Source organism: Borostomias antarcticus (assembly GCF_949987555.1).
Source record: "Borostomias antarcticus genome assembly, chromosome: 8".
Classification (NCBI taxonomy): domain Eukaryota; kingdom Metazoa; phylum Chordata; class Actinopteri; order Stomiiformes; family Stomiidae; genus Borostomias; species Borostomias antarcticus.
The window spans coordinates 30,449,053-30,463,711 of NC_140241.1; the positions used below are offsets into that span (position 1 = coordinate 30,449,053).

Genomic DNA, 14,659 nt, shown 5'->3' on the forward strand with positions numbered 1-14,659 from the left:
GGGATATTTGCGTGTAGGAAAGGAAGAGAAGTGATTGGGTAGTCGGTGTGTCCATCACAAAGCGGGGCTTGTAGGATGGGCATGGCGTGCAGCTGCTGTGCGAGTAACGCGTTTAACACAAGAACACAGGACTTCGGAGTCGACGAATGTGGCCAATAAAGAAATTACTCAGTGAAATACCCCAGAATTGAATAGCGAGATGGTGCGCCTCACGCGGAAACGATGGACTATTTGCACTATAAGCATCCTTCTGATATTCTACAAGACGAAAGAAATAACTAGAAGTGAGGAACATCAGGAAGCTCAACTCAATGGGTACGATACGTTCTTTTGCCATTGATATGGTTAATAGAGCCTGGCTCAGGTACCGGTCTACCATGAGGCGTGTGCACAGATTGCTTCTAGAGTCTAGGACATGACCAAGAAAGCGTTTTCTTGATGCATTTACTGTTTTAGGACTTAGTTTAAATTTATAAAGGCGACTCTTTGTAATGTCCTGCATTTGGACCCTTCTGGGATGGTCCAGCCCATGGTATTGTATTGGGATGGACGCTTAATTTCCTTTGTTTGGACTGAACCGGCGATCACAATGTCACTCGCAATTACCGGGAGTCATAGTTGATTCTTTTCCGGATCCTTGTACCTATTCACTTAAGTAGTGTGGTATGTTTGGGGATTCTTGAAGGAGATTTTTAGAATTCTCTCTCTCTCTCTCTCTCTCTCTCTCTCTCTCTCTCCCTCTCTCTCTCTCTCTCTCTCTTCTCTCTCTCTCTTCTCTCTCTCTCTCTCTCTCTCTCTCTCTCTCTCTCTCTCTCTCTATGTGCTTCTGTGTCAGTGAGGAAGACGACTGTCTCCTTCAAGAGCCCTCAGGCATACAAACTGGGGCAAAATCACATAGCCAATACATATGCCAAAATGTTTGTCTGTAGTTGAGAATTTTGGATACTATTTAGATATATCTAATACTCAATTGGAATTATTTTCAAGACCCATACTCAGCCTTTGTGTGTGCGCGCACACACACACACACACACACACACACTAACACACACACACACACACACACACACACACACACAAACACACATACACACACATTGTGAGACACCACCAATTTAGGTTCAGCTTTTCAAGGTCCAAGCAGTAGGTCAGTGCAGTACTTGGACTTTATGGGAAGGTATAGCCTAAAGATGTCAAAAATAGTTCACATTTAACACCTATGTGTGGATTGAGTAAATTATACTATTGTTATCATACATTCTCAATAGCCAGTTAAAAAGGTTGTAGCTAATATATTATTTATAGACTACAATTTCTACCTTGTGTGATACTGTTTACGGGAACATGAACAGTGTGACCTTGTATGAACAAGTCTGAACATGAGATCATCCAGCTTTTTTACTCTCAAAAGTCACAGTTGAAAGGTTCATTTAAAGGACATATCCCGGAGTGTCCGTATGACAAAGAGGGTTACTTGCCAAAGTTATTTTTGGCAAGTAACCCTAATTCATTCCACAGATTTCATGGCAGTCAAAATTAATTTGGTAGTAAGATATTGTGTGGTTTGCATTTGCACTTGCTGATTTTCATCACACACTTTATACTGTATCTGTGTGTGTGTGTGTGTGTGTGTGTGTGTGTGTGTGTGTGTGTGTGTGTGTGTGTGTGTGTGCTAAACCCTGTGGTTTCCTCTTTGAAATGTGGATCACAACAGGAAATGTCCTCAGTCTGACAAACAACCTACAACTGCTATCTCTCCCAGGCATCAGGACACTTAACTGCTCATTACTTGGACTTGGAGTGGCTCACTGCACATTTTAACCAGGCAGTACTTTATCAAAGAGGCAGAGTACAATGAATAGGAAGTACCCTCAGTGGTTGTGTGCATGAGTAACAGTAAATCTGTTGGTGATTCTTTGTTGCTAAAAGTTCTTCAGACAGTGGGGGATTTCCTCTCTATACCCTAGGCCTCTGTTCGAGTACGTCACTGTAGAGAGATTTTGCCAAACTAAATGGATCACATTCTTTCTCACTAAGTATCATGCGTTGACAGTGACCCAGCTGCGGAGTCACAGGGGTTAGCCTGATTCAGACGTCTCTGCGATGAAATCTGAGAACAGTTGCAGGCCCTGTTCGCAGAGGCAAAGCATTTAGTGACATGGCATGTCAGGACAGCGAAGGGGAGGTGCCCCTAGACAAAACAAAACAAAAGTATGCTTGTTTTAACGGTGTCTTTCTCCAAGCCCTAGTTGTTCAAGATATTGGCGCACACTTTTCGCTGGAGGACACTCCCTGTGGTAATTATTTCCCCTCTCTCGCAAGTTACTGTAAAAAGGAAGCACTTCTTCACACACTTGTCTAAGTGTGCCAAGTGTAGGTGGACAAAACAAGGACAATAGACCATTATGCAACGCGCTGCTTATGCTCTGCTAGACCAAATGCAACAATGGAAAATTGAAATTCATTGAAGCACCTTTTTCTATAGAATACATGAGAACATACCGACATGCGCAAAAGATAAAATGTTCTTTCAAACTAGTTTTGACTGTGAATTAGGCCACCACTCTGTTATTCATTACCAGTTAATTATGTTGTTATTACAACTGCCTCAATGAGAAATCTCATTAGTCGCGTCACATTAAAACAATTAGATTAGCCACTGTGTGAGGAGTGTTTACTAGGCATTATACCATGATACCACTACCAGATCTGGGTCAAACACAGGAAAGCTAAGAGGTGTGTTCTCATCTCAGAGTTGGCACTCTGGGGATCATTCCATTGGTGTCATTTTTTTCTTCTTCTGTGTTTTCTAAATCAAGAGCTCCAAATCAAGTATTTCACAGTGTTTTTTCTAGTTAAATAACAGACTTCTATGTCCTCTTCTCTCTCCAGCGATGGTGATTTTAGCACTTCCAGATTGATGGTGAACGGCTCGGAGAAAAGCCTCGGCAGGAGAGGGCGGCCCTTTCTCCCACTGCCTGTGGGCGTTGAAGGATGGAAGGTCAATTCATCCCTAGTCCTCATGATAAGGTGGGTAAGGATATTGTGTGGTCATTGATGCTGTATTATACTGGATGGCATTGAGAGAGGAAGATACCTTTCCTAGCATTGCTGAGAACTCCATAGGCAACAAGATAATCATTTAAAGAATGATTTAGTCCACTTGCCTCCAGAGTGTAGCAGTAACCACCATGCTCTGAGAGTGTGTGTATAGAGAGTGTAGCAGTAACCACCATGCTCTGAGAGTGTGTGTATAGAGAGTGTAGCAGTAACCACCATGCTCTGAGTGTGTACATAGAGAGGGGTCTGGTGGATACAGTGTGAGTGTCGTGACCCAATGTCAGAGCTGACATAATATGAACTCAAATTCATTGCTTTGCTTTACACTCCATTACACTACATTGTGAGGATCAGGGACTGGACCAAAACATCCATATCACTAGAGGATGTAGGCAAATTGTAATCCAATTTGAATACATTCAATAACACATTGATGCCGAATCCTTACCAGGTAATGTGCTACTTTAAAACAATATTGGGGATGTCACGGTTGCCAGTATTGGGCATGTCACAGGTAGTATGAAACATAAATCACAAATAGTAAGTAATACTGAAATTATATTCAACAACACATCTTTATAAAAGTACAATTCCCTATTTTTCGTGGCAGCCCATCAGAAATACCCTTCTTCTCTTGTGTCCCTCTTGTCCAATTATAGACGAGTGTCTGTCTGACAGAGGTCACTTGTCTGACCTCCGTCATAGACGTGCAGATATCAGGGTCTTGACATTTCAGCTCATATTTGTATGTACTGTCTGCCTCATTTTATGGTGGAACGACTTCTCTTTTTCATTGGGCACATGCGCTCTCCATGCTAAGAATAGCTTCCTGCCCCTTCCTTCTCTCTCTCTTCCTCTTTGTCTAGGGAATTGTCTAAGTAGGGCTACAGTATAACACAGTCCTTGGAGACTGTGCGATGGCAAGTTGCTCAAAGGCAAACCTGTCATTATTGTGCAACACAAGGCTTTTTGTTCATTTAGCTGAGTGTTTTCAGGACTTTATATGCAGTCTTTTGTATGGTGGCACAAACCAATCAATATATAGCTACTTAACTAACTTTGAGTAATGTAGGCCAGTTTGCTCCATTCATCATGTTTATTTTTTCTGTGCTTACTTACTACATCAAGACATGTCACATGTTGAAGATAAACCACTGCAACGGCATTTCTTCTGGTCAAAACACTTTGAGAAACCTTTCGGGCACTGTCTCTTGTCTAGCTTTAGACTTCTGAGAAGTGTTTGGCGCTGTAGATATGTTATACATATGGCCTGTAGAGGTCCGTCTAAACAGGAGAACAGAGAACATGTGAAACCTAGCATGTGAAACCTAGCATGTGTAGGACGCAGTGGCAGCAACATGAACAAACGGTGTGTTTGGTTTCTCGTTGATTTTTTCTTTTTAGAGCACGTTGGAAAGGTTATTGCCACCCAACAATGTGACTGAAGCAACTCATGTTGAGTTTATAGCATACACCTCTGTTCCATCTGTACACACACTGGAAAAGGTTCTTCTTATAACTTTCGTAAGCAAAAGTTATCAGAATTCTCAAAGTGGTTGAATGCTAAAGGTCATTGTCAAGCCATTTTAGGATTGTTTTGGATTCTGCCTTGAATATAAAAGGTATGCTCTCTCAAGACAATTCAATTAGAGGATGCCTATTTTAGCCATAAAACTGCCCTGTCACTCTCTCTTTCTTACAGGAAGGACATTCTTCGTTTCCTGGATGCAGAAAGGGATGTCTCAGTGGTGAAGAGCAGTTTCAAACCCGGGGACACCATCCACTACGTCCTGGACAGACGTCGGACGCTCAACGTCTCCCAGACATTGCACAGCTTGCTACCTGACGTCTCGCCACTCAAAAACAAGCGCTTCAACACCTGCGCGGTGGTCGGCAACTCTGGGGTGCTTCTCAACAGCGGCTGCGGGAAGGAGATTGACAGCCATGACTTTGTCATACGGTAAATCTCCTTTTCATTCTCTAGGGTGTTCTGTTGTATGAGGAAGGACTTTCTAGCAGCGTTACGCCATTGACGTTCTATATGACATTCCATAGGAAGAGACTACAGCTGGGTCGGGCAATAGCCATAGTGTAAGTTCTTCTTCTCAAAGTGTCGATAGCAGTTGGTTAACACCTCAAGAACGTATGCATTCATAAAAACACTCAAGGCAACGACAATATTAGCTGTCATTATCTAATGGATATAAGGCAAATATTGGGTCAGGCCAGGAGCTCGGTTCAAATCATCCTGTATGCCTTTAACGGATGCCATTAAGTTTTATATGCATCCGCAGCCCGCATTAAATTAAACGTGTGGATGCCATCGCTCTCCTGTCAAGTGCTCCTATAAAATATGAGCCCATTACAGCGTAGTTCATTATTCATTTGGGTTTCTCTCTTACCCAGTGCTACTTTCATAACCTAAACAGGGATTTGAATGGCTTGAGATGAGATTACCTGTACGTTAATAGTGGTTACATGTATATATCATGTCTAGTGACATACTTTAGGGGCAGATCTATAAATAGCCTAATTATCTATGACAGTCACAAACACAGGTATGGGTGGATGTAAACACTGAATCTAGCTTTGACAGTCAGCTGGGGGGATTTGAAGGTAAGAGCAACAAGGTCTTTGTTACACACTGTTACACCTCGCTTACACAGGGCTTGTTGCTGGATAAATATCTGGCTACGGAAACAGGGCTACAAGCTGTCACTATCTCCATTTTAACATTATTCATATTCTGAAAACTGTATTTTTCAATGCATGCAATTATCTAGTCCAGGCTGTTGCCAACATGTCCCAAAAGCAGTTCCCTCCTGGAAAGCAATCTGCCTGTTCATTTGTTTTTCTTTGTGACATGCAACATACAGTATTGTAATCTCTCTCCAACTGTTAGCCAAACCAAATGTGTACGTGTGTGTGTGTGTGTGTGTGTGTGTGTGTGTGTGTGTGTGTGTGTGTGTGTGTTCATTCATTGGAGAAATGCTTTCTTCCAATTTAAAGCGCTAAGCGAGTTTGCTAGCTTGCTAAAGCATGAGATTCAGTATTAGATTCTGAGATTCATCAAAGCTGAGAGTGCTAAGCATTTGTTATTGTGTGCACTCAATTAATCGGTCACTAACACTACTATTGGCCTAAAGGTCAACAAAACCACTGTGCTTACTGTATCCCCTAACCTAACATGTTTCTCTCTCTCTCTCTCTCTCCTCCCTGTCTTTCAATCACCTTGCTTTTTCTCTTCCTCTGTCGCTCTCTCTCTCTCTCTCTCTCTGTCCTCCACCCTGCCGGCTGGGCACAGCTGTAACCTGGCGCCGCTCGTGGACTTTGCGAAGGACGTGGGCCTGAGGTCGGACTTCACCACCATGAACCCTTCGGTCATCCAGCGGGCCTACGGCGGCCTGAAGAACCAGACGGACACGGAGCGCTTCGTCCGGCGCCTGCGCATGCTCAACGACAGCGTGCTGTGGATCCCGGCCTTCATGGTCAAGGGCGGGGAGAAGCACGTGGAGTGCGTCAACGAGCTCATCGTCAAGCGCAGCCTGCGGGTGAGGACGGCCTACCCGTCTCTGAGGCTCATGCATGCGGTGAGAGGGTGAGTTATGGGGGGGGGGACACTACTGCATGCACACTAACGTGCTCCATGCACACTAACGTGCTCCATGCACACTAACGTGCTCCATGCACACTAACGTGCTCCATGCACACTAACGTGCTCCATGCACACTAACGTGCTCCATGCATAGTAATGTGCATTGCCAACATGGAAAAGCCTGGGTCCAGCCCCTGAATCTGAAGTTTCTAAATGTGATTCAGGGTCTGGAAAGTCTCTCGTTCAGAGTGATCTCTTAATTGGAATTCCAATCAGGCCAATTAGTGTCCTTAAAATGCGTCCTTTGAATTAAACGGCACAATGTGATTGGTTGGGGGATGAACTAATCACTGAGGACTCCTTCACCGCCCAACTCTGAAAACTGCTGCAATGCGAGGCTGTTCAGACTGAGGGATGAAATGAAACGAAACGGGAATTCAATCTGATGGTCAGGCTACACGACTATATCAATCAATCAATCAATCAAAGCTTTATTTGTATAGCGCATTTCATACCCGGAGGCAACACAATGCGCTTTACAGAGAACAAGGGAGGTGGGCATACGACCCACTCTCTACATATTACTACATATATTATATGCATATACATGTAATAACGTTACGACATACACCTGAAAGTCCAGATTTGTGGGCAGGAAAGGGGGAGTACTCTTCTTGCCCTGGCGCTCTCTAAACCAAGCAGCCTGGCTGCAGGTTGCTTGACCAGAAGCCACCCGAGTGTTTGTAACCATCCTTGGATGAATAAATTCTGGTAACTCTGTTGAACTGTTTTGCTTCTTAACCCATATTAAACGAGAAATTCTACAACAATACACATAAGTACACATACACGCATGTAAGCCAACACACACAGTTGTATTGTTCATTCCAAAATAGCTTCATGGCTTGTAGTACACTTGTAGTCTATTACATTTGATTGTACTTGACAGCTCAGTACGTTCTCAAATGATGAACATGTAAAAATATAATATAATTATCCTCATAAACCGTACGTCCAATTGGTCTGATGGTGTATGTCTCCTTATAGGGTGTTAACAGCTAAGAGATCCAATCCAAGATGGCGGAGAAACTGGCGTTTTGGTGGTGGCCATCTTGGAAAAAAGCAGCCTTCTTGAAATTTCAAGTGGCTAAAGCCGTTTTCTTGTCAAGTGACCCATGGAGACTGCTCGTGACAATTTTCATGCTAGTATCACCAACTGAACAATTCTGCCTAAAAAACTATCTTAACCGCTCCACTAGTATGTTTGTTTGGCTAAAATAATATTCCCAGCACGCACATTGACAATTAAAACCCCCCAGTGAGTCCAATTTGGAATAAACACTGTGAATCTGGCAGGTACTAGGAGAGAACACCATAGCAACTGTCCCCGACTGTAGCCTTCAACAATCAAAAGGCACCCCCTTTAGGGGGGGGGGGCATGGAGGGGTGGGGGGGGTGGCTGGCTACCTGCAGCGTGTCTGTGTGTCACCACAGGCCCAGCGGGGGAGAGAGGACCACCCAGCGATTTCATCACTCCCATCGAATGGTCGGACAGCTATTAGATGCGCACACACATGCAGCCGACTCCGTTTCCATCTGAGCGCTCAGAGAGAGGGTGGACCCGACCCTCCATCAGCATTCTCACTCTTGAGATTCTGAGTTTGGCCCTGACTGGATCTCTGTCATGTTCATGAATGCACAGTTCTTAAGCAGCGTGAGTTTGCGCTCCCTTCCTGATTTGATGACAGGTTCCTTTTGAAGGTCACTCGTTAATCTGTCGAGCTCATGTTACGAATGGCCAATGTTTTAATTATCCAATTGACTGGTTGATTACTTGACTGGCCTGCGGGTTAGATGGCGTGTCGTGCCAAGCCCCCGGGGGCGGGACATGGTCTGTGACTGGTTTTTCAGGGCACAGTCGATGTCCTTGTGAGTTGCCATAGCAGCCGAGCACCATGCTCTTTCAATTAAATCTTTCTGCTGCCCAGCCTCAGTGCTAAATATAGTTTGGTTGAAGAGGGTGTGTGAAACGGTTAGCAGGTCCATGAACACAGACTAAATAGACACAAATCTTAATTCCCTTTTCGTTTGGACTGCTCATTAAATAAACAAAGAAGAGTATACAGTTGGGCCCTGCCTTTTAGAGTTCACCATTTATTCCAAATGAGTAGTTTGGGTTAAAGCTAGCCAGTGATTTCTTTAAAAGCTGTTATTTCCTGACGTTTTCATTGACCAGTTCAATAGAGGCGTTGTTCATGGTACCGACATCATACCAAATGCAGACACAAATAACAATGACTATTTATTTAATCCAGTTGTATTTAGAGTTGCTTAACCTGCACGACATGTTTAAAGATGTGCTCCTTTTTTTTTCTTTTAACACTCAATTCGTATTCCCCTCAACACTCCTCTGTCTTGGGAATTTAAACTGCCAGTTGTTCTTTAATTCATTGGTTGCTTGCTGTGAAGCTCACTTGAATTTTCCCTTTTTGTTCTGAATCCATTAATGTGTCGAGGCCCCAGAGGACACAGAATACAAGCCTTCAGCGTGAACATAAAACTTCAGTACAAACTGTCAACCCATTAAACTGGTAGTCTAATCTGCCAATCCACATGAAAACAACGAGGCCTCCAGCAGGATCAACCTATTGTATTGGACTATTGTGGGGGCAGTAGAGAGTTTGTATGTATTACAAGTAGCTCAATTGCCCCAGCAAAGCTTAGTAAACATTGGGTTTTTGTTTTCCAGGTACTGGCTGACAAACAAGATCAATATCAAACGACCCAGCACCGGATTGTTGATGTATACTTTGGCTACTCGTTTTTGCAACGAGATCCATCTGTATGGATTCTGGCCTTTTCAGAGGGACGCAGATGGAAACGTGGTGAAGTACCACTACTATGACATGCTGAGGTATCGCTACTTTTCCAACGCAGGTCCTCACAGGATGCCACTGGAGTTCAAAACACTGAAAATGCTACATAGCAAAGGCGCGCTGAAGTTGACGACTTCTAAGTGCACACCTTGAGGTGCTCTCCTTGATTGAGAAGCTGTTTTGTGGAATAACTGACAGTTTGATTGTGTTAACAGAAGATTAAGGAGGCTGTATGACAGCAGAGTCATGGACTGAGGAACAGTTGTTTATTCATGTTTTTGGGACAATTACAAAAGTAGTGTGCCTTTTTTGAAATGAACAATATAAAGGTACAAAACAAAGAATGTCATTGGGATTTGTGTATGTTTGAATGTTTGGTTTGGAATTGAAAACTTGAAATCAGGAAACCAACAACTTGAATGAGATGATTTAATTGATGCAATGGTTTTCTTCATGGACCATTTCAAAGGTTGTTTGAGAGACAACAAGGGATACAAGTTGCGTTCAGTGATTAAATTTGGATTTTTGTGAGAGAGAAAAAGGCTCCACACATTTGATTCCAAAGATATTGTGGTCTTTTGTTTGAACTTTCTTCAAAATTGTGTTCTTCTAAGATGAATTTATAGAAATTAGGAAGCCTCAGGGCAAAAGTATTTTTATATTTGTCTAGATGTTAGAAAATGTATACATTTTAAATATGTATACAGTTTCTAAGCGATTACTCTTTCATGCGTAATGTATTTGTCTGGACACACCTTTTGTAAAACTCAGACATTCAACACAACTAAATGTAACCCAATCAGTACCACTAGTATGAATTGTCAAATGTAGCCATGGCAAGTCTAAATATCTAATATAGTCTAAAAGACATATCTTCTAAGGAAACATTCTTGTGTGGCAGTCATACATTTGTGTGATTATTCTCTGTGACAGGAATCAAAGTTACCAACCAGTCTCACTCTTGAATTTGTCATATTTCACACAGAAGTACCTCTTGCATATTTGATATATAAGATATTTGAACTACTGTAGGCTCATGCTATCCACTAGTAAACCTATGTACTGTATTCATCTATATTCATACCACTGACTTGTCAGTTTCTTGAATAGGCTTGAATGTAATGCATTTTTCCTCTAATATCGATGATGTCATTAAATGAATGTTAGAAAAGATAGCTTATGCCTCTTGAAGAGCCATGTATGCTCAATAAAGAGTTTAATCAAGTCTTTACCAAGTTTGACTGATTTAGAGATATTCATTTTTGCTTGGGTTTCAGAAAAGTCTTGTTGCTAACAGCTGAGATTGTGTAAATGCGTCTTGGTGTTCTGAATGTAAGGAGGCAGAGGATGGTGTAAGTAATGAACCCCAAACTTTGTTTAGGAATTTGTAATTCTTATGAAATTGGGTATATGGCAGATAATTTGTAAATTGTGTTTTATGACCTAGACTTTTAAAATGTACATACATGGTATTGAATAAGTTATATGTCAAGTCAATATGAATGTTGATGCATTTACTGTAGGCTATCATAATAATGAGACATAAGGTTGAATTCATTTTCTCATTGAGCAGGCCTGCTGCCTTTAACTTATTGTATTGACCACGGTCATCAGTGAACTGTAATAGTAAAGCCTTATTTATTCATCTTCTGAAGGATGAGGAGCCTTTTCTGCTTTGTTGCCATATTTGTCCTTGTTTTTAACTGTTCATCTGTGATTTATACAATGTGATGTTTTATAGGTAATACATGTCCTTTTGAGTCAATCCTATCAGGTGTTGAATGTAGTATGTTTTCATTCTTTTTAGTAAAATTTGATACCAGTTCTTTTGCAAACTTGACAAGCTTTAATTGTTTTCCCCATTTTGTACAATGTCTGATTTCTATGTTTGTGAAAAGTCTTTTTGTAAAAATATAATAAAGTTTGTAAATTGATTTCTTCATGATTTACAGTAAGATGAGATATACTTTAATTTAATAATCCCGTGGGGGAAATGTGCGGTTTCAGCAGTGGGAAAGCTAGAGCAGAATAGATAGATAATATACATAATAGAGAAATGACAAGAGAAATTACAAGAAGCAGAAAAAATCTATACACAATATGCCTAAATATTGGATACATAGAAACATACAGTACATATATACATAGAGTACATACCCGTACATACAATCTGTATAAACATCTATAATAATGCTAATTTGAATATAATAATATTCATATATATATGTACTGTACATACATACATATGTACTGTAGCCTGGTGAACAAGGAATAGGGTGTTTTTGGGCTGTTGGGACAACGGGGTGTGAGTTACTGGTCCTGGGTATTAGAACAGCTCTGGGAAGCATGTAGAGAGAAGAGCCCGACTCCACAGCTATTACAAGAGTTCCCTGCTCGCAGGCAATTGGAGGGGGAAGACTTTATTTATATAATAAATTACATATTATTATTATTATACGATTATTCACAAACAGAAACAGAAATCAATGGTATGAAGACATTTGGAACAAATTCTTTGACAAAGTCATGAAAATTTGAAACTATAATAAAACACCTGTGAATTATGACAAAGAGTATACCTTGGGTGTAGATTAGCTGTGTGCTAGGTGTAGATTAGCTGTGTGCTAGGTGTAGATTAGCTGGGTGCTAGGTGTAGATTAGCTGTGTGCTAGGTGTAGATTAGCTGTGTGCTAGGTGTAGATTAGCTGTGTGCTAGGTGTAGATTAGCTGTGTGCTAGGTGTAGATTAGCTGTGTGCTAGGTGTAGATTAGTTGGGTGCTAGGTGTAGATTAGCTGGGTGCTAGGTGTAGATTAGCTGGGTGCTAGGTGTAGATTAGCTGGGTGCTAGGTGTAGATTAGCTGTGTGCTAGGTGTAGATTAGCTGTGTGCTAGGTGTAGATTAGCTGTGTGCTAGGTGTAGATTAGCTGTGTGCTAGGTGTAGATTAGCTGTGTGCTAGGTGTAGATTAGCTGTGTGCTAGGTGTAGATTAGCTGTGTGCTAGGTGCAGATTAGCTGTGTGCTAGGTGTAGATTAGCTGTGTGCTAGGTGTAGATTAGCTGTGTGCTAGGTGTAGATTAGCTGTGTGCTAGGTGTAGATTAGCTGTGTGCTAGGTGTAGATTAGCTGTGTGCTAGGTGTAGATTAGCTGTGTGCTAGGTGTAGATTAGCTGTGTGCTAGGTGTAGATTAGCTGTGTGCTAGGTGTAGATTAGCTGGGTGCTAGGTGTAGATTAGCTGTGTGCTAGGTGTAGATTAGCTGTGTGCTAGGTGTAGATTAGCTGTGTGCTAGTTGTAGATTAGCTTTGTGCTAGGTGTAGATTAGCTGTGTGCTAGGTGTAGATTAGCTGGGTGCTAGGTGTAGATTAGCTGTGTGCTAGGTGTAGATTAGCTGGGTGCTAGGTGTAGATTAGCTGTGTGCTAGGTGTAGATTAGCTGTGTGCTAGGTGTAGATTAGCTGTGTGCTAGGTGTAGATTAGCTGTGTGCTAGGTGTAGATTAGCTGTGTGCTAGGTGTAGATTAGCTGGGTGCTAGGTGTAGATTAGCTGGGTGCTAGGTGTAGATTAGCTGGGTGCTAGGTGCAGATTAGCTGGTTGCTAGGTGTAGATTAGCTGTGTGCTAGGTGTAGATTAGCTGGGTGCTAGGTGTAGATTAGCTGGGTGCTAGGTGTAGATTAGCTGTGTGCTAGGTGTAGATTAGCTGTGTGCTAGGTGTAGATTAGCTGGGTGCTAGGTGTAGATTAGCTGTGTGCTAGGTGTAGATTAGCTGTGTGCTAGGTGTAGATTAGCTGTGTGCTAGGTGTAGATTAGCTGGGTGCTAGGTGTAGATTAGCTGTGTGCTAGGTGTAGATTAGCTGGGTGCTAGGTGTAGATTAGCTGGGTGCTAGGTGTAGATTAGCTGGGTGCTAGGTGTAGATTAGCTGGGTGCTAGGTGTAGATTAGCTGGGTGCTAGGTGCAGATTAGCTGGGTGCTAGGTGTAGATTAGCTGGGTGCTAGGTGTAGATTAGCTGTGTGCTAGGTGTAGATTAGCTGGGTGCTAGGTGTAGATTAGCTGTGTGCTAGGTGTAGATTAGCTGTGTGCTAGGTGTAGATTAGCTGTGTGCTAGGTGTAGATTAGCTGGGTGCTAGGTGTAGATTAGCTGGGTGCTAGGTGTAGATTAGCTGGGTGCTAGGTGTAGATTAGCTGGGTGCTAGGTGTAGATTAGCTGGGTGCTAGGTGTAGATTAGCTGTGTGCTAGGTGTAGATTAGCTGTGTGCTAGGTGTAGATTAGCTGTGTGCTAGGTGTAGATTAGCTGTGTGCTAGGTGTAGATTAGCTGTGTGCTAGGTGTAGATTAGCTGTGTGCTAGTTGTAGATTAGCTTTGTGCTAGGTGTAGATTAGCTGTGTGCTAGGTGTAGATTAGCTGTGTGCTAGGTGTAGATTAGCTGGGTGCTAGGTGTAGATTAGCTGGGTGCTAGGTGTAGATTAGCTGTGTGCTAGGTGTAGATTAGCTGGGTGCTAGGTGTAGATTAGCTGGGTGCTAGGTGCAGATTAGCTGGGTGCTAGGTGTAGATTAGCTGTGTGCTAGGTGTAGATTAGCTGTGTGCTAGGTGTAGATTAGCTGTGTGCTAGGTGTAGATTAGCTGTGTGCTAGGTGTAGATTAGCTGGGTGCTAGGTGCAGATTAGCTGGGTGCTAGGTGTAGATTAGCTGGGTGCTAGGTGTAGATTAGCTGTGTGCTAGGTGTAGATTAGCTGTGTGCTAGGTGTAGATTAGCTGTGTGCTAGGTGTAGATTAGCTGTGTGCTAGGTGTAGATTAGCTGTGTGATAGGTGTAGATTAGCTGTGTGCTAGGTGTAGATTAGCTGTGTGCTAGGTGTAGATTAGCTGGATGGCTGCCCAACAACGGTTGTCAACAGACATAGCTGAAATAGAACAGGAGCAGTTGTATAACGGTGGAAGTTAGCAAGTTATCTAGTCAACCCACCTCAACAGACTTTGAGCCCCACTGCATGAGTGAGTAAATTTAAACGTAGGCTAGTGATCGTTGAGCAAGCTAACGTTAGCTAGCTAACAATGTACCACGAAGCATTAGCTAACTAGCTAGCTAGCTAGGATTAACTAACGTTAGCTTGTTAGTTACGCTGGCTAACG

General features: G+C 42.5%; 1 protein-coding gene across 1 annotated transcript; it reads left to right on the forward strand.

Annotated features, from left to right (window-relative positions):
* The first annotated feature begins 245 nt into the window (after positions 1–245).
* st8sia4 (ST8 alpha-N-acetyl-neuraminide alpha-2,8-sialyltransferase 4) lies at positions 246–9,940 on the forward strand. Its single transcript, XM_084442257.1, has 5 exons — positions 246–315; positions 2,893–3,030; positions 4,763–5,020; positions 6,365–6,658; positions 9,405–9,940. The coding sequence occupies exons 2-5, from the start codon at positions 2,921–2,923 to the stop codon at positions 9,682–9,684; spliced, it is 942 nt and encodes a 313-aa protein (XP_084298383.1). The 5' UTR covers positions 246–315; positions 2,893–2,920; the 3' UTR covers positions 9,685–9,940.
* The last annotated feature ends 4,719 nt before the right edge of the window (positions 9,941–14,659 follow it).

What these genes read in the sequence shown, in the direction of transcription:
- st8sia4 (XM_084442257.1), top strand. Translation starts at nt 2,921, where the DNA reads ATGGTGAACGGCTCGGAGAAAAGCCTCGGCAGGAGAGGGCGGCCCTTT. An exon ending in AGCCATGACTTTGTCATACG is followed by an intron (nt 5,021 to 6,364) that starts GTAAATCTCCTT and finishes GGCTGGGCACAG; the next exon opens with CTGTAACCTGGCGCCGCTCG. An exon ending in CTCATGCATGCGGTGAGAGG is followed by an intron (nt 6,659 to 9,404) that starts GTGAGTTATGGG and finishes TTTGTTTTCCAG; the next exon opens with GTACTGGCTGACAAACAAGA.